This window comes from Pelobates fuscus, chromosome 3 (assembly GCF_036172605.1).
Source record: "Pelobates fuscus isolate aPelFus1 chromosome 3, aPelFus1.pri, whole genome shotgun sequence".
Lineage (NCBI taxonomy): Eukaryota > Metazoa > Chordata > Amphibia > Anura > Pelobatidae > Pelobates > Pelobates fuscus.
Genome location: NC_086319.1, coordinates 65,492,863 through 65,513,684, shown reverse-complemented (window position 1 = coordinate 65,513,684; position 20,822 = coordinate 65,492,863). Strand labels below are relative to the sequence as shown.

General features: G+C 40.1%; 1 protein-coding gene across 1 annotated transcript in view; it reads right to left on the bottom strand.

The window, feature by feature from the left end:
- Nucleotides 1–20,080, bottom strand: part of LOC134601622 (ankyrin repeat domain-containing protein 27-like) — a 112,040-nt gene extending 91,960 nt beyond the window's left edge. The window contains exons 1-5 of the mRNA XM_063446139.1: nucleotides 19,930–20,080; nucleotides 15,871–15,947; nucleotides 14,693–14,742; nucleotides 9,811–10,006; nucleotides 2,403–2,513 (exon numbers count right to left, since the gene is read on the bottom strand). Of these exons, the coding sequence (XP_063302209.1) occupies nucleotides 2,403–2,513; nucleotides 9,811–10,006; nucleotides 14,693–14,742; nucleotides 15,871–15,947; nucleotides 19,930–20,080 (585 nt within the window). The remainder of the gene's footprint in view (nucleotides 1–2,402; nucleotides 2,514–9,810; nucleotides 10,007–14,692; nucleotides 14,743–15,870; nucleotides 15,948–19,929) is intronic.
- Between the last annotated feature and the right edge of the window lie 742 nt (nucleotides 20,081–20,822).

Here is a 20,822-nt window from a genome sequence, read left to right as displayed (position 1 = left end):
AATTCGCTACCTGTACCAGGTTCTGGTCAATACCCACCATTTATTAAATTTCTTTCTTTCTTTTTGTCTTGTAGCAGACCATGTTTTATGGAAAGTAATAAGTCATATTTTTGATGGCTTAAATTGCTCCCAAATACACTGAATACATATATCGAAAATATACTTTATGTAGTCAATGTAAATTTGTGACAGATGCCCACCTTACCCCCCACTCTAGTGCCACCATTTCCTCATTTTAGTGGTGTTTACTCTTTGTGTAATAACCACCTCTGTACTGCCCCTTGCACCACCAGCTCTCTTATTTAATTTGTCTTGCTTGGGCAAACCTCCTGTGTGACGCTGACACGCTGGCTTTATTTCAGCATACTGACGTTTGAACGGAATGATGTCAGTCACTCTGTTCCTATACTCCCTAGCCAGCACTACCAGCATCGGCTAGGGAGTTACCATAGCAACCACAGCACATTCGCTGTGGTTGCTATGTGAAGAAACTAGAAGAACCGCCTGTGGGAGGTCTTTTCTCCTTTACCTTATCAGTCAATTCTTAGGCATACAGTCTATGCCAAACATTTAAATGACAGGTGGGAGATCTATTTTACATAGGTTTTTCTCTCAATCTATATATTTGCTATCACTATGCATAGATAAAAGTATGCATTAAAATACCCATAACAGGTACCATTTAAACATAACTAGGAGGGTAACAAAGCACGTCTGCTTACCCTTCTGCAGTCAACAAAATGAGTATCAGTGGGTGAAGTAATAATAATATCTATGCAATATATATATATATATATATATATATATATATATATATATATATATATATAATTGTATAGTTGAAAACTAGCTAAAGCTAAATATAGTCATCTTGGTTAAATTATTTGATGTTTTATTTTTTTTTACCGTTCATCAACTTTTGTAACATTTCAAACCTTTTGAATGTCACTGACTGGGTGGACAGATAAATGTATGCAGTCATATTTTTAGTATGCAAAGGGTAAAAAAAAAATTGTAATTATATTTATTTGCCCTCTGTGCAATGTTTCACGTAGAGAACAGATGCTCTTGAATCTCTGGGAAGCAAGCCATTCAAAAATAATTGTCTGTGAAGCACTCAAAAGTAAAAACATTCAGTGTAACGGAAGAAAGATAATATTGACTAATGAATTCTGAACACATATGGTAACACTGGGGCATTTTCATGCTGCTGTGTCATGAATGTCTTAAATCTGATAATTGTGGATATCTATATCTAAAGCCAGCCAACTAAAATTCAAACACACTGTCTGTCTCTGCAGTGATCTTGTTTGCTATAGAAATGTTTGTATTACAGATAGTTTTGTTTTGTGTGTTGTTTTTTTTTTGTTTCTATTTAACATGCAGCTCCACATTTGATCACAGGGGGAATTTATATTACAGGAGTGCCCAAAAGGTAGATCCCCAGATGTTTTAAAACTACAGCTTCCATGATGCTTTGTCATCTTAAAGGAATGCAAAGCATCATGGGAATTGTAGTTCTACAATTGTAGATCCACCTTTTGGACACCCTTGTTATTTATCATATGCTGATTTAATGAGAAAGGGTGCAATGCCCACTCACATTCCTAAGTCATTTTAGAGGGAAAATCAATGGCCCCTTAATAAATAACAACAACTTTACTTATTCAACCTATACTATTAAATTGCACATCTGCAAATTATGAGGACTGGTTAAATATTGTAATAAATATCAGTATAGATGCATAATTTCAGATAGAGAAATCTTTTAAATTGAACATATCTAACTAGTATAACGTCCAAAAGTCATGTTTTGAATTCTTAAAAGTGAGAAAAAATTTTTTAGACTGAATGGGAATGAATTATTTTATCATTTTTTGCATGTTTAACTAAATACCACAGAGATACCACTAACATAGAGTTACTTGCGCTTAACGTTCACACTGCTTTCTCCAGCACTTAATATGTAAAGTTTTAAACACAAAAATCAATAGAGAATACACAAATTAAGTCCTCTACAGACATTATTAATTAGACCATGGGACAATCTATTGTGCAATTAAATATGGTCAGATTAATATTTTAATGGTTTTACTTAGCCGGGAGCGTAACAAGTCTGATGATCTTGAATTAAATTGGAATATTCTATATTCTAAAATATTTTGCCTTTACATCCTACAACCCTTTCCCTTTTTCATTTCAACCCTTTAAGGCGCTCTTAATTAGAGGAAATTGATGATTCTTGCTTGCCCATCTTTGAAGTTTTATCTATTTCTATTATCTGAAAGTAATGTCAAATATGTTAGCTCGCCATGAATAAATGATGAAATAGAGATACTTAACAGGCAAACTACAAAAACCAAAGTGTAAACATTTAAAGTAATTAAAGAAATATATCCCACCTGGCAAATCCCTTTGTGTTGTCCTAATATGGCAGATTCTAACGCCGTATGGCCTTTTTTACTAGTCTTGTTTATGGACGCCCCACTTTCCAGCAGTGCCAGCGCGACATTCTGTAATAAAACCATTAATCAAACAGAAAGGAAACAACACTCAGTTTGGGGAAATGTCATAACCAATTTTCTATTTCCTGTAAGAGGCTCTCATGGGTTGCAATAATTAAGTGGTTATGGTCTTTTCTTCTATTCACACAAAAATATTGTTTAACAAACAGAATCTCACAAAAGTGAGTACACCCCTCATATTTTTGCCATGGTCGACATATCCATAGGTTGTCTTTGGGAAATAGACGTATGAGTGCTGCAGAGGTTGAAGGTATGGGGGATCAGCCTGTCAGTGCTCAGACCATACACACTGCAACAAATTAGATCGGCATGGCTGTCATTCCAGAAGGAAGCCTCTTCTACAGATGATGCACATGAAAGCCTGCAAACAGTTTGCTGAAGACAAGCAGACTAAAGACATGTATTACTGGAACCATGTCCTGTGATCTGATGAGACCAAGATAAACTTATTTGGTTCAGATAGTGTCAAGCGTCTGTGGCAGCAACCAGGTGAGAAGTACAAAGATAAGAGTGTCTTGCCTACAGTCAAGCATGGTGGTGGAAGTGTAATGGTCTGGGTCTGCATGAGTGCCTCCGGCACTGGGGAGCTGAAGTTCATTGAGGGAACCATGAATGTCAACATGTACTGTGACATACTGAAGCAGAGCATGATCCCCTCCCTTCGGAAACTGGACAGCCGGGCAGTATTGCAACATAACGACCCAAAACACACCTGCAAGACGACCACTGCCTTGCTAAAGAAGCTGAAGGTAAAGGTGATGGACTGGCCAAGCATGTCTCCAGACCTAAACCCTATTGAGCATCCTTAAACAGAAGATGGGGGAGCGCAAGGTCTCTAACATCCACCAGCTCTGTGATGTTGTCATGGAGGAGTGTTAGAGGACTCCAGTGGCAATCTGTGAAGCTCTGCTGAACTTCATGCCCATGAGGGTTAAAGGGACACTCCAGACACACAGACCACTTCTGCCCATTGGAGTGGTCTTGGTGCCAACTTCCACTACCCTTAACCCTGCAAGTGTAATTATTGCAGTTTTTTATAAACTGCAATAATTACCTTGCAGGGTTAACTCCACCTCTAGTGGCTGTCTACTAGACAGCAACTAGAGGACACTTCCTGCTCTATAGCACAGAAAACCTGTGCTAGAGCGTCGCTGGATGTCCTCATGCTGTGTGAGGACCTCCAGTGTCGCTCAATTCCCCATAGGGAAGCATTGAAAAGCATTTTCAATGCTTTCCTATGGGGAGTTCTAACGCGCATGCGCATTAGGTCTCTCTGGCCAGGGGGAAGGATCAGTCTCGCCCACCAGCTGACGTAAACACTGGGAGGAGCGGCAGCGAGAAGAAACCACTGCCGAGGGGATGCGGGGTGGGAGGGAGAGGGGACCTGCAGTGCCAGGAAAACGGATTGTTTTCCTGGCACTGGAGTTTCCCTTTAAGGCAGTGCTGGAAAATAATGGTGGCCACACAAAATATTGACACTCTGGGCTCAAGTTGGACATTTCTACTTAGGGGTGTACTCACTTTTTTTCTTTTAATGCTTTATTTTTGAGTGCAGTGAGAAGTACAGGCTTATATATTGACATTTGACAGGATGCATAATGACAGCAGGTAAACAGATAAAGTCAAGAATCGTTGCACTCAGTTTTTGCAAAAAGATAATGTAGTTAGACTTATTAGTGGGCACACTTAGCAGTTATCGCTTAGCAGTAGCCAACAAGCTGCGGTAGTTCTGGTACTGAGCAGCGTGGGGTTGCACATAGGTACTAGAAAGGTAGAGACAGCTGTATCAGTATTATGTGTACACTGGTATTGCTCTGAGATTGACATATTGATATATTAAGACAAGAAAAGTGGCAGTGTGTTGCTCATCCAGTGGGAGTCATATAGGTTAGGAGGTGGAGAGCAGTGTAACTCGCAGAGCCTTATTCTGCTCAATATGGAGCTTGCGGTCAGTGGGATCAAATTAAAATCATTTGTGCTATGCAGAGTGAATGCATAGAATGCTTGAGTGTATCGCTGAGTATACAAACAGGGTAGTTTATGTAGGCAACATTTTGTGAAGCTCCCTAGTGGCTAATGTCCGATTTCGTAGCGTTCATTGGTGGCTGTCCACTATTTCTAGTGAGGGAATCTGGAGCTGATGGGCACAAGAACTAAAGGCTATAGCAAGAGAGAAATATAAAACAGTTAAACAGTGAAAGTTGGAGGTATAGACCTTGGGCTGTGCAGCCAGGCAGCGGTGGGTGATGCAAATCCCCTTGACCGTCCGCTTAAGTCAGCCAATGCCCACCCTGGAGGCTGGAGACGGAGGTCCGGCATGGATGAACACCCAGTCCAGCTGTGAGAGTCCCAGTGTTGGGCCCACTCGCCCATTGCTGTGGAGAGTTGTGAGCAGAGTGCGGAAAGATGATGTGCTCTGTGGGGTCTGTTGGGACCTTTTCGACGTTATCTGGGTCCGGTGCAGTGATTAGTGATGATTTCTCCGCGGCCCCACAGCTGGTGTCGGTGTGCAGCTGGGTTTAGAGGGGACCCATCGTGCTGTGTGATGAGGTTTAGCTGTCTGGTGCAGGCGTTGGGGTTTCCGTTTTGGCGGGAAAGATCTTCTCCCATGGCGCCGTCTCCAAGCTCCCCCCGAAGGCACAACTGCGCGTCTGTGGGCAGGGTGTGCAGTCTTTTCTCTGTGTAAGTATGTCCCAGTTTGCCTCTCCCTGCTGGCCAGTTTTGCCCAGAAGGCATCGAATATGGCATTAAGCCTTGACAGGGTGTCAGATCTCCTGTCAGTGCCTCTGGAGGTGCATGTGGCGTCTGCCATTATGCAGGCCTTCGCTTTTGGAAGCTGCTTGTTCGGCCTCACAGCCTGTAGCCTCTGTAGCCCAGTTGCTCCAGGGGAGTGGACCAGGATCACCCCCGCTGGTCCTGGGGGGGGGGAAGGAAGTCAGTGGCTCCGGCGTAAGGGCGAGGAGAGCGCCCGTCTCTCCGCGGTTCCGTCCACCGCAGGCCGCAGCGTGCCACTTCTGGTTCCCGATCGTTCCCGACCGTCACTCCAGCAAGTGGCATAGTAAATCGCATTATTAAACATTCAACTCAATAAACTGGAGTAGCAGAGTAGCATAACTCATATTCAGTATGATACTGTGTCATTGCTCCATGACTGGAAGCCATTTAATGTGTAAGGTATTAACTACCTAGAGGTGTGGTCTGATAACATTTGATTGGTCTACCACCCTTCTAAATGGGGTTCCGTGACCTTGTGCAATACAGAAGAGCAGGGCTAACATTCAGAGTGTTTACTGATACCGACCTCAAGTTCTGGCCATACCGCGTAGTGGAGCAATTGAGGAGTTTGTAGCCTCTGTTCTATGTATATGTTTGCATATAGGGCTTGTGAGATGACCTCCCACCTAATCTTCCATCCCACACCCAGTGCAAATGGTGTAGCCATGATCAAGTTGGTTCATGCTTTCTCCTGTGCTGCATCCCACAATCATACATCTTGTTTCCCATCTTTAGCCCACAGCTGCATATTGTATAGATGGAGGCGTTACAGTAAATCCCAGTCCCTCCACCCCTCACCTCTGGTCAATTCTTCAGCGGTTTGTGGCACATATAAAAGGTTGTGTCTGTACTTTATATACATCTGTGTATTTTGTTGTTCATGACAAAAGTATCCTATACATTTAGTTTACATCACTGAGATGGCACAAAGTGCCTGGAGGCACTTTATAACCCTGCGGTTACCCCGCCTACCATTCATGTGACATGTGTAACCTATTTAAACCCAGCAAGTGCCCCCCAGCAGTGCTTGGTTGTTCTCTTGAGCTTGGTGCATTTGGCCTAGACTCCTGGCATTCCTCCATTGTCTTCTCTGCTCCTGTCCTATCTTTTACTGGTTTATCTCCTGGTTCTGACTTCAAATTGTCCTCCCTGACTTCATTTACTGCTTCATGCCCTGCCATGATTTCAGTCTTATCCCTTCGCATACCTCTGCCTTGATTGTGTTACTTATTAAAGGCCCCCATGCCAACAGAGATCTATCTTCACCTCCAGGTCTCCCATGAGGGTTGTGATTATAACTGAGCGCAGTTCCATTGCAGATGAGTTTCTTAAAGAGCAACAGACTCCTGGTGGGTCACCATGCATTAGGAAAAAGTAGCTAAACTGTTAGCGTCAGAAGTTAGGTTAAAATTAGATTTAGTGTTTCTGTCAGGATCCAATCCTGACAAACAAGAATTGTTGTTCTGTTTATTCTGTTCCTTTAAAACCAAGTTCCTGCACTGATTATGTTTGACCACTAGCGGCCTCCCTTGCCTCTAGTTCTGAAAACGTTATAATTCTCACCTTCCTGGACTAATTGAGCAACCTACAAAAGGCTACACCCAACTCACCACAGGGCCTTTATATTGAAGTTGATGCTCATCCTGAAACACTTCAGATCCTGGCTCCTGTGAACCAACCTGTGGACTTACCTTCTTTGCTTCAATCCTGCACAATACCAGCCTGAACTACTCCTCAATCCTGGTTACTTCCAACCCTGCTCAATACCAGCCTGAACTACTCCTCAATCCTGCTTACTTCCAACCCTGCTCAATACCAGCCTGAACTACTCCTCAATCCTGCTTACTTCCAACCCTGCTCAATACCAGCCTGAACTACGCTTTATCTTACTCACCTGATTTCTACCAGCATGATCCATGCAACGTGTCTACTCCATACCTACCAGCATAACACCAATCTGGACTCTGTCTCTGTCTGGACTTATGTTTATATGGTGTTATTTTCCTGCTTGATCAATACTCCTTCTAATTGGGGGCTGATTAACTAGGTTTCTCCTTTTTCCTGTAATCCTGCAACCTATTTGTTCTGTTCTGTTTTATTTGTCCTTTTATTTTAACCTTTACTCTTATCTATAGGTTTTCTTATTTACTTTAATTCCTGTTTATATTTTATTTAGGGCATATTGCCTAAGCCCCTTTATTTTGGTTTTCCCTCTCTCTCTTTATTTCCTATAATTTCTATTATAGGATATCCTGTTTATACTATGTCTAAGAGCACAAACAAAGTACCTGAAGTCAACCCTGGCATAAGTCTCTCCTCTCTGACCTGCTCAAGATTGTGAGTTACAATTAGGGTTATAAATTAAGGTTAGAATCCGGTTTATATTTAGGTTTAGAATCAGGGAAATGTTTTTGTTTAGAGTAACATTCAGGTATGTATTTGTTTAGCTAGTTCAGGGTGTTTATATAGAGGAAAGTGGTTGATAAGTTTAGAGTCTTGTCCCAAAAGTTAAAAAAAACGTCCAATGATTTTGTAAATCGATATACTAAAAAAATATTTAAAATTTCTGCCTTGGACTGATCCTTATTTGCGAACACACACAGAGCTAACATTCACATTTTTATTTTCTTCGTTTACTTTAAAAGGTATTGAGGATGGTGGGTTTTTTTTGGGGGGGGGTTTTCTTTCATTTTCTAGCTTGGTCAATCCAGTTGCCCTTTTGTAAGCCTTATTGACATATTTATCTTTTGATATATAATTTTGTTGACCAATCCGATTTACAATCTTTAATGAGTAATGACAGCATTAATGTTTGGAGGTTTGTAGCATATTCCTAGAATTAATTCACAACTTATGTTTTTTCGTATTTAAAATTCTAACAATAAGGCAAAAAAAGTATGACATTTGTTACCCAAGCAGGTGTCCTTGCTAGGCAGGCATCAATTTACTGTGTCTTTTGATAAATCTGTTTCTTATACCAAGACGGTAAAGTAAAATGTGAATGGTTACTGCATATAAATTCATTCTGGAAAACTCACCATAAAATAAATCACTAAAAAACATATGTGAGGAAGGCTGAACTTGATGGACGCAAGTCTCTTTTCAGCTATGTAACTATGGAACTGTAAAAATCACCTAAAACTTCTGTTCATTTTTTTTTTTTTATAAAGTGCTTCATTTTCTTTTTAAATTGATTTTAAAGATTTTGAATGGACATCATAATTCAGTTCACACTAGGTAAGGCTAGAGAAAATGTTGCGAATGAAGAGGTGAAATAAAAACTTTTTTTTTTCTTTGTATGCTTTATCTATGCTGCCTGTTAAAACAAATATTTTTTGTGTCCAATTTCCAAATCAATTGCACAAAAAACAGCAGCTACTCTTGAGACGAAAACAGTTTGGTTTTTCACAATCAACTTATCGAAGGCAAAATAATAAAACTGGGCAAAGGGTGAGCAAGAACAGCAGACAGAAAAATAAATACATAAAAATTAAGTGTAAAAACATCTATATCACTGGACTAATACGGCTACAATCTCTACTGAAAAATTAAGTTAAAGATAAAATACCCATATTTAGTCCTTTGGATGATACAGGCTGGCTTTTATCTACCGCAGTCCTCCGCTGCTTCTGTGTCCCTTTGACTTGGGTGAATTCCCTACTGACTGACCAAAGGCACTCAACAACTAAGAACCTGATGATTGCACTAGCACTTCATATCCCTATTAACTAATTGCCAGATTAACAGTGATTCCTGTTGGCTAAATTGTGCATATCCCTAAAACTTTCTTAAAGGGACAGATGAGTCTGCATCTCTCTCATTCATGTTCTTTTAATTTTTTCCAGCTTTTATCCATAGGGCATAGTTTCCTAGTCAGTTGATATCTCTTAATCTTGGACCCTCTTCTGTCCAGAGGATAATTTGTGGTCTATGTCCCAGGGTATGATTTTAACCATTTATTTATTATGCAACAATTTGGATGAATGCATTTTTTATTTTAAAAAAAATTGTGATTTTATGTATTCATCTTAATTTAACACACATTTTAGGCAACATTTTGTATTGTTTAGTTTTCAGTATATTTATTAATAAATGTTTTAGCTGTTTCATACACTGTGCAGCTGCTCTATTTTTGTCATATAGCATTTGATATTTTGTTAACTTTGTAATTATTATTTTTTTTTATTTTTTTTACACTTTATTCTTTCCTTTTTTATGTATTTATTTTTTTATCGATGCTGACTGCCAGAAGCAAAAGACAGAGCTTATTACAAAGATTGACAGGAAGATAGGATGGAGGTGCCCAGTTTCAGGATAAAGAGGTGTGGAACTCTACATTTATTTATTTTTTACTTGTCTAAAACACACATTTATTAAATATAAGCATGTCAAAATATTGGAGAGCACCAATTTTTCCCAATAGTTGTAAAATATTGAACATATTCTTAAAAATAATACTTTTTGGTATTGAAGAAGAATGGGAATGTATCCAATGGTGTGTTACACTTACAAATTGTCCAGTCTGGCATGCCGTGTGCAGGGCTCTCAGGCCTGATGAAGTTTCCAGTTGATTAATTATATCAGGGCAGGACTCTCTGAAAAAATGGAGCAGATTCTCCACCTTACGATACTGTTTTTCCTTTATAGCATGGTGAAGGAGGTGCAGCCACGAAGAAGTATTACCAGGAAAAACTTGATATAGAAAACTGTGTAATAAAAGATCATATGAGGATATATCTCATGGCATTCATCCAGATAAGTAAATACTCCTTGCTTATTATTCAACTTATTTCTCCTTTGTGTATACAATTACTATCTTTACTAAGCCCCCAGGAAAGTGGGTGCAGTGATAATCTATTATAACTATAGTTAAAAATATAAAACATTACTGTGCGTAATAAACTGTCCTGAAGTGACAGCAAGTGGACTTTTTTATTTTTTTTAAATCCAATGTCCATGCGTGGTAACACACTACATACAATAAAACATTAACAGGTCATTTGTGTTAAATACCTTTTCTGGCATATCTATATAAATCTGACAGTAATTTATTGTTATCTGTTTCAGTGCCATTGAAAATAAAACATAAATCAGAGTTACCATCAGTAGGAATGTCCTGTGTTGGGCTGTTTATCATGGTCGCACAGCTGAGGTCATCTCCATTAAATTGAGGATAAGTTTATCTGATGTCCTCGTACATTGGGTTCTGCAATCCAGCTTTTTACAATTGAAATCCTCTGTGCTAGAGGTTTTCTTGTATTGCATTGTGGCAGTTTGGATTTTATTATTTTATCAATAATAATAATGCATAGCAGAAATGTTTAAACATGTGAAAAACAATATTATAACAATAATATAACAAAATACAAAGAAGTTTCAAGAATATTGGCAAAGACTTCTCGAACTTGATGTCATTTTCACAATAAACTTCCATAGTCACAGGGCTGTCTTTAATGCGGGGCAAACGGGGCAGCTGCCCCGGGCCCTGTCCCTGCTAGGGGGCCCAAGACAGCTGCTCCGTTTGCCCTCTGCCTGCGAACTATGGGGGCCCATCGGGTGGCCCATGCACTTAGGGCCACCCGGTGGGCCTGTGTCAGCAGGGGCCCGGTCGGGCGCTGTGGCGCTTTAACAGTGCGACCGGGCCCTTGCTTTTCGGCAGCCGACTGGGAGGAAGTGACAGCCGCGCGTCACTTCCTCCCACAGAAACAGGAGCCACGCGGGAGGAAGAAGCTGTTCCAGAGGGGGCCAGACCGGGAGAGCTTAGCTCCCAGCCACCCCAGCCAGCCCACTGGACCCCAGGGAAGCCACCCTCCAGGAAAAGGTAAGAAACTGGAGGGTGGTTATCAAATTTTGCATGAGTGTGTGTGTGTGTCAGTGTCAGTATGTATGTATGTGTGTATGTGTTAGTGTGCCAGTATGTCTGTCAGTGTATCTGTATGTCTGTGTGTTTGTGAGTCGGTCAGTTTCTGTGTGGTTCAGTATGTGTGCATGTCTGTCAGTGTATGTGTGTATGTCTGTCAGTGTGTCAGTATGTCTGTGTGTGTGTGTGTGTGTGTGTGTGTGTGAGAGAGAGAGTCTGTCAGTGTGTCAGTATGTCTGTGTGTGTGTCTGTCAGTGTGTCAGTATGTCTGTGTGTGTGTGTGTGTGTGTGTGTGAGTCTGTCAGTGTGTCAGTATGTCTGTATGTGTGTTTCAGTATGTCTGTCTGTCTGTCTGTGTGAATATGTGCCAGAATGTCTATGTCTATGTGTGAGTCTGTCAGTGTCCGTGTGGTTCTGTATGTCTGTGTTTGTCAATATGTCTGTCAGTGTATGTGTGTTTCAGTATGTCCATCTGTCTGTGTGTATATGTGCCGGTATGTCTGTCAGTGTATCTGTATGTCTCAGTGTCTGTGTGGTTCAGTATGTCTTTGTGTATGTGTGTTTCAGTATGGCTGTCTGTGTCAGTACGTCTGTCAGAATGTGTATCTGTATGTTGTCTATTTGTGTATCTGTATGTTGTCCATTTGTGTTTGTGTGTGTATCTGTATGTGTCAGTGTTTGTATCTGTATATCTGCATGTGTGTCAGGTTGTGTATCTGTGTGTCTGTATGTGTGTCAGTGTGTGTGACGGTGTATCTTTTTGAAGTCAGTGTGTGTACCTTTGTATCTGCATGCATGCCAGTGTTTGTATCTGTGTGTGTCTATGTGTGTGTCAGTGTATCTATATGTAGTCTGTGTGTATCTGTATGTTCTTGTGTGTATCTATATGCAGTCAGTGTGTATCTGCGTGTGTGTGTCAGGTACATGGTGTCCGCAGGGGGGGCAAGGGGGGCCTCTTGCCCCCCCCCCCCCCCCCCCTGGATTTTTCAGCTTGTTCTGCTATTTTTCGTGTGAGATTTAAAATGAACTGCAATACCGGCGCCGGCCAGTAGGTGGCGCTGTGTATGGAGAGAGACAGGGATAGGAAGCTGCATCTATCCCTGCTTCTCTCTGCTGATTGAAACCGCAGGGGAGCAACACATGCAGCCAGAGACAGCCTACAGACCAGGTAAGTGGGGGATGGTATGGGGGGTTTAAAATAGCCTATAGATTAGGCAAGTTAGGAATGGGGGGGCAGCCTATATATTAGGGGAGTGAGGGGGGGGCAGACTATATATTAGGGGAGTAAGGCATGGGGGGCAGCCTATATATTAGGGGAGTAAGGCATGGGGGCAGCCTATATATTAGGGGGAGTATGGCATGGGGGGCAGCCTATATATTAGGGGAGTATGGCATGGGGGGAGGCAGCCTATATATTAGGGGAGTAAGGCATAGGGGGCAGTCTATATATTAGGGGAGTAAGGCATGGGGGGCAGCCTATATATATTAGGGGAGTAAGGCATGGGGGGCAGCCTATATATTAGGGGAGTAAGGCATGGGGGGCAGCCTATAGATTAGGGGAGTAAGGTATGGGGGAGAGGCAGCCTATATATTAGCGGAGTAAGGCATGGGGGGCAGCCTATAGATTAGGGGAGTAAGGCATGGGGGGCAGCCTATATATTAGGGGAGTAAGGCATGGGGGGCAGCCTATATATTAGGGGAGTAAGGCATGGGGTGGCAGACTATAGATTAGGGGAGTAAGGCATGGGGGGCAGCCTATAGATTAGGTGAGTAAGGCATGGGGGGGCAGCCTATAGATTAGGGGAGTAAGGCATGGGGGCAGCCTATATATTAGGGGAGTAAGGCATGGGGGCAGCCTATATATTAGGGGAGTAAGGCATGGGGGGGCAGCCTATATATTAGGGGAGTAAGGCATGGGGGGCAGCCTATATATTAGGGGAGTAAGGCATGGGGGGTGGGCAGCCTATATATTAGGGGAGTGAGGCATGGGGGGGCAGCCTATATATTAGGGGAGTAAGGCATGGGGGCAGCCTATAGATTAGGGGAGTAAGGCATGGGAGGGCAGCCTATAGATTAGGGGAGTAAGGCATGGGGGGGCAGCCTACAGATTAGGGGAGTAAGGAATGGGGGGGAGAGGCAGCCTATATATTAGGGAAGTAAGGCATGGGGGGGACAGCCTATATATTAGGGAAGTGAGGGATGGGGGGGCAGCCTATATATTAGGGGAGTAAGGCATGGGGGTCAGCCTATAGATTAGGCAAGTGAGGCATGGGGGGCAGCCTATAGATTAGGCAAGTGAGGCATGGGGGCTAAATGAAGAGTCAGCAAGGAGCAGGAAGGGTCTGCAAGGAGCAGGGGGAGCAAGGGTCTGCAAGGAGCAGGGGCAGCAAGGGGCAGGAAGGGTCTGCAAGGAGCACAAAGGTAAAGTTGAAGAAGGAGCAGAAAGGGACAGCAAGGAGCACAAAGCTAAAGTAGAAGAAGGAGCAGAAAGGAATCAGAATGAGAAAGGAGCAGAAGGGCGCAAAATAAGCAGAAAGGTGAAGGAGCCAAATATAGAAGACAGTGTCAGAAGAAAAAGAAGACTGTCAAATGAAGGAGAAGAAAAGGAGATTGGAGCAGGAAGGACAAATGAAGTGAACCCTCCACTTTATTCTGGACACCACATCATAAGGCTTTGGTACCTGGGCCAGGCAGGGAAACTTTGGACCTTCTCATCTCCCCAGGTAAAAAATATCAGTGTTAATGTGTTCACTTTTATTTACTGAGTGTCAGGAAGCACAGAGGGCCGCTGGGCCGCTGGGGAGGGGTGTCGCTGTTTGGCTAGAGCGGTCAGCTGGCACTCTAAGCCAATCAATAGCTCCCCATTCATAAAAAAGTTTAAAAAAATTATGAACCAGGAACTAGCGATTGGCTTAGAGCGTCAACTGTCAACTCTAGCCAATCAGCGGCACCCATGCCTGACGTCAATCTGCACTTCCTGACACTCCGTTTCAGATGCCGAATACCACTGAGGGACCTGGAGCTGGAGGAAGCCTTTGGGGTTAAACCATTTGAGAGCGGTTTAACCCCTTAAAGGAAAGAGCACCCAGGGGCTTCCTGGCATCATAGCATTTTCATTTAGATGAAGTTGTTATGGTGACCAGAATGTTCCTCTAATTTGCTTAAAGGAACACTATAGTGTCAGGAATACAAACATGTATTCCTGACACCATAGTTGTGAAAACGCTACTCACCCTGGCTTTAAGTGATAATGACTATGTTCCTCCCCTTCATGACACTGTCAAAAAGGGGCCAAGCATAGATGTCATTACAATTATGCCCCCCCCCCCTGGAAAAATTACTGCGGACGCCCATGGTCAGGTAGTGTATTTGTGCGTATCTATATGTAGTCAGGGGGGCCCAAGTAAATGCTTGCCCAGGGTTCAATCCAAATTAAATACGGCCCTGCATAGTCATCTAGTACGTTTTAACATTCTCAAAACAATACAGTGAAAAAGGTGCTTATGTAAATTTGTTATTCTGAAACACTTACAGAGAGTTGGCCTTCAAGATCCAGTTCTTTGATTTGTTTTCTAAAAACACCTACAAACAAAAAAGCTGTTATGAACTGATCTTATCTGAGTCATATTCAGTAAGATATCGTAATTAACATCTCATACTAAGACTAGCACACCAGTACACATAGTACACCAACACGAGTATGTGGAGATACAAGTGAATTTTATTTTGATCGGATGTTCTTTCTATTTTTGAATAGGAAGTTGCTGATATGTTTACTCAAAGCTATATATTCAATGGGAAACTGGACTGATTTTTTTTTTTTAAGTGTTTTTCTAATTTGTACATAACCAGATATCCACAAAAACAAATAAAGAAAAACAATAGTAAATACAGATCCAGTAACGTATTATTAAGACTATCAACAGGAAAGACCACGCAACTTTTTGGCCTGATAAGTCCTTTCACAATGGTAAAAACTTGAACCTTGCGTTTCCATATATAAATAGGACCACATGCACTAATCCGAGGCAAACACCCCAAAAAACAACCAAAGGACTAAACCAAATAAGTCCATATGTATAGAGAAGAATATTTACTTATACTGCTGAATTGCACGTGAGAGATTTATATATACATATTAATTCGATAAAGATGTTATTTGATATTATTCTGGTCTAATTCTGGCATCTGGTGTAATGTGTTGTACATATATGTGACCAGTGGTATAACTGCACCCTTGCACATTTAGTGCTTTTTTTCATATAGTCTGGCTATATTTTTATTTAGTTCTAGACTAGAAAGTTACCCCTGGTGAATTATACTATGTCTTGCAGTGGCGAGTAATTTTTAATTCCCGGTCAGTAGCATTCAACTTCAAATTGGAAGCCCTGCTATATATATATATATATATATATATATATATATATATATATATATATATGTGTGTATATATATATATATATATATATATATATATCATCTATATATTAGTATTATTATTGGTATTTATATAGCGCCAACTAATTCCGCAGCGTTTTACAATGTTATGAAAGGGGGGGAAATTTTACAAATAAATGAGACAGTGACACGGGAACAATAGGTAGATGAAGATCCTGCTCAAATGAGCCTACAGTCTAACATAATCTAATAATATACTTGGACAATGAAGACTAGTGTAAAGCTTTTTAAGATTAAATAAAAAAAAACTACCTTATATTCCTTGTAAACATTTGGATCCACTTCAAAAGGTTGGAAAAGGGGCACGTTCAGCAATTTCCGTGCGTTTACTAATAAAGGAAAAAAGATTTTTTTAATCAATGCATCCAAATACTAAATTTGCAATATTAAAACATGAATCAGATTATTATACTACCAGGTTGTGTCTGCTTATGGCCTTACGTGTCAAAAACTCATATGCAATTAATACTATTTTTAGCAGAAACTTTAAATTTAGGGTGAAAGCCTTTTCAAGCTCGATGTTTTTCTCATCCCTATACAGCAGTGACCATTAGAGCAGTCCCTAAAATATTTGAGTAACTGGAATAAAGCATTCAAATAATTTATGTATATTTAAAACTATTTTAAACAAGTGATTATATCTTATCAGGCATGAATATAAATGGGATTCCATTAGAAAGTTTATTTTTTTACCTATGACGTTTTCCCATCTCCCGAAAACATTGTTCATTTAATTGTTGATATTATTTTGCTATCTGACAAAGTACACCCAGCCTTCTGACAATGTCCTTGCTCTCGTCAGTGCTGCGGCTGACAGATATGATTTATGATTGAGTGATATCCCATCAGTTATCTCACAAAGTAAACCACGCGCAAGAAGTCTTTACAGGACTTCAAGTTTACCCATTTATTTAAAAGGGTCTGGACTCTTCTTACAGTAAAAATTTTGTATTTTCACATTCTCCTCATCCTAGATTTTAATTTACATTTTACTGTCATTTATATTTCAAAAGCTAACCAAAATATTACCAAACTCAATAAAGTAATAAAAACAGGGCAAAATATGGTAGCCTAAGACAGCAAATTGTAATCAGAAGGAAAAGATTACCTTCATCACTTCTATTTAGTTTTTCACCTACTACTTAAAGGAACACTCCACTGCCCAAATAAAAATAACTGTTTAGTAAATATACCTCTAATACAGCCATGCATCCATTTATTAGGCATTGCTTTGCACAGAAAACAGCTTGCAAAAGCTTTAGATGTTTTTTCTGCAGTCTTTGCAAGTCCTCCCCTCCTAACCCTGACCATACTTTCTGTGGTTGTCCAATCACTGACTTCCCAATGCAGCTCTGTGCAATTGCTGCCTCTTGAGCTTAGCTCCACTGAGCTAAACAATCAGGAAGTAACAGTACTGGTTGTCTGATCGAAAGGCAGGTGATGCAACATGGTTAATTTATAAAAGTGTCAATTTCTATTGAAATCTGCACTATTTTTAAAAAGGAAAAAAAGGACACATTTCAGTAAGCTAAAGTGCTTTAGGGGTCTGCAATATTCCTTTAAGGAGTAGTTCAGTCTTTATTATATTTTGCTTTGTTAATTTTATATTTTTCTGTATATCTTTTTTTTTTCACATTTAATGTCATGTCTATCTATTGACCATTTCTATTATCTATATACAGTCTATTTGGTGTTTAGGTGGGAATGGGATAATAATATTCTGGGCAAGAGACATGCCCTTATGATATAGTCATAAGCTATGCTTCACACTACAAGATACATAATAGTTTCCTCTACAATGCTATGCTAATAGAGGCTTTGCCAGCAAGTAAATATCTTGTGTAACAATGCAGTGTAATATTAATCAAGTGACGTTCAGTATCGCTTATATTGAAACATTATGCAGTTATTCCAAAATTGTGCATGACTGTTTAGAGGAAAGATTAATGGTCTACAAATGGATTGCTTTTATTGCCTGCTCTCTGCAGGGTACAAAGCAATACATTACTGCATATCACAACGTTCTCATTTCTTTTGCATGTAGTGTTCAAAATGTATAATAGCAGATATTATCCTCGTTCATTTCTTAAACCCACAATAGCAGCTAAGGGAAGAAGAAATGTCCAGTTACCTGGACATTCTTACAAAATACTCACTGTCCACGAATAGATTAAAAACTCTCATAGAAATGTTTTATAAGAGGCATTATTTAATTAAGAGGAAAATCAAAGGATCTATTTTGGTTTAAATGTACTTTGCTTTGCTTTTATTTAATAGAATATACTTCATTTTTCTTTATTATTTCTGTATAGTTTGATTTTTATTTGATATATTATGCTAAAAGTGCTTCTTCTTTTTTTTGGTATACATCTATACAAATTTTGGAAGATTTGTATTCGAATGAAAAAAGAAGAAACGTGTAGGTCACTTTAAATAAACTACAAGGCATCTAAATATCTGTGCTGTCTTATTCCTACTGTGCAAATGGTGAGCGAAAATTCAGTACTTTATGGAGCATAAATGTAAATATCGCTCCCTAAAAGTTTTACTTTTAGATCATCCATGTTGGAACAAAACAAATCACGAAGCTCATATAACTATTTGAAGGTGTGTGTGTGAGGAAAAAGGAAACATACTTAGTTGTTTGGGACAGCATAAGGAGTGAATAGTTCATCACTTGAGAGGTGAATAAAGATGTTTATAAAATCATGATTTTGATGCTGATTCACATAAATTGATTTTCATGCTCCATAACGTCGCATCATAGCCTGGGACAGGCCCCTGTCAAAAGTCACCTGCTCTACGTGAGATTTCTTGATGATACCACTGTCTATTTGCAAGTCACAAAACACAGGAAAAAAGATAAATTGCTCATGGGCTAATTGGAAAAGGATAAACCTGTGCTGTGTAAGACTCACAAAATAAGGTGTTTTCACAAATTAAAGCCAATTTGTTCAATACTTTGTTCAGGAAAGAACTGGCAATGTTTGGCCTGTGCTGGTGGCAAGTATAAACAAATGGCCATGTCTTGCACATGAAGTTCACATGGATGGTCCTACTCACAGGAGATTATACAATATATAAATATAACAGATGACGGCTGCTGTAGTTGCAAGGTGTGTCATCATATGTTACATATCTGTAACATCCCCTAGTAAGACCTGCACAGAATGGCAATCTCACCATTCCCCCAATGACAGCCAGGGTGTGTTGTAAGTGTCATGGTTACTGTTTTATCTCACTCTGCGGTCAGTGGCATCAGTCTAGTAAACTGGTCAACCTCCGATACACACAGTCCACCAGGAAGTATTCTAATGGGCAGTCCAGACGTGGAGAGCCTCACAATTCCTGCCTATTGCATGGAAGTCTGACTGAGTATCATGGGAAATGTAGATCACCTGACTGCCCAACAGTCCTGATTTTGGTGGGACAGCCTCTATTTTAGGTTACTGTGCCACTGTCCTGACTTTGTTCCGACTTTGTCCCACTTTTGAGTACAACAGGGAACTAGCTTGTTGTTGGAAAGTGTAGCATAAGTGGATCATTAGAAGCACTCACACTATGCACTCTGAAAACAGTGATCCCTGCAGAGTCCACCCTTGGTAGACTTGCCTGCTTGATTGAAAGGCATTCACTCCATGCTATCTTGGCAGTTAATCCAGCGGATCTGTCCTCTTTCTGGGGAGGTCCACCCCTCTGTGATTAACAGTGTCACATTTTGCATCACCCTCCCCCTTTTCAATGACCACTAGGGTCCCACTTCATGGGATGATGATGACCCCTGGTGGGTATGCTTCAAATTTATCTGCAGTGGCAAAGTAAGGCATCATTTGTTTATCGCATAGGTAGACTGACTATGGACTATGGAACGTATACTAAAACTAAACAGAAACTAGTAAATTAACCCAAAGCTAATAGAGTATAAAGTAGCAGATAAAACATTCTTAGATAAAAGTAAGATTAAAAGCACAAAATCTATAGCAGCAAATAGCATATAGTATATGACAATATGTAAAGTGAAATATGCAGGGTAATAATACCAGATATTTATACTCTACATATTAGCTCATGGTTACATTACTAGTTTCTAGTTGGCAGTATATGTTGTCCATTCAGGGATTGCTATTATCTAACAGAGGGACCATCCGACGATATATTCTTTGTTTGTTTCTCTCCTGTTTTTCCACTTACTATGAAATGTGTTGTGTATTTGATTTGTTTCCTATTAACAAATTTTCTGGTGCTGCAATTGATTACAAAAATAGTTAATTGTACACCCAAAAAAAAAAAAAAAAATATATTAGCACATACATTTCATGCTGGAATTGGATCCAGAAAAATCATCAAGGAATTCCAGAGTATCTGTCTTCTGGAGCACCACTCTACAGTCAGGTGTGAGAACTTCTTTGCAGCATGCATGGACAAATCCCGAACCTTGAGTAAGCTGCATATTGATGCCCATTGTTAAACACAAATCGGTTATACTTATACTCCTGTTAAAATAAAAAAGAAATAAAAGACACGTGTAAAGCAGCTAATAGGAATGATGAACGATTGCTAGAATAATTAGCAGAACATATTTGACACTATCTTTCATAAACCATTTTAATCCAACCAGTTTAAGATAATACTGTATTTTATCTGTAAGAGACAAACACAGTTCCCAAGAAAAAATGTGTTCAGGGCCGTCTTTCCACATGGACAGGCTGGGCAGTTGCCCGAAGCCCCACGGGCACAGGGACCCCACCGCAATGCCTATGGGCTGAGGCCGACAGGGGAGATCATTGATGAATCAAATAGACAAAACAGTAAATAAAAAAATAAACTTAAAAAAAAAACTGCTTTTGCTGCAAATTTCTAGTGTGTTCAACTTCTTGTTGTGAGTTTTGCCTAGACTAGGAAATAGCTTGAAGTTATTTTAGCATTATGTTTATTTTAGTACAATTGATATTCAATGACAAAGGCAATGGTAGGCAACTGCCTACAGACTCCTGTCTACTAAGGGCCCCGATTCAAGCATTTCCCCTTGTATTTATTTATTGTATATTTTCAGATCCTTTTTATACCTGTTGCATGGTAATTGCATTTTTTTTTTTATTTGCAGAGGGAGATGCTCATTTTTCAATTCATGAACCATGCAACAAAGAACTGGATTTTTGCTTTTGTTTATTGGGGTTAGGTGCAGTTTAGGATTCTGTGCCTAC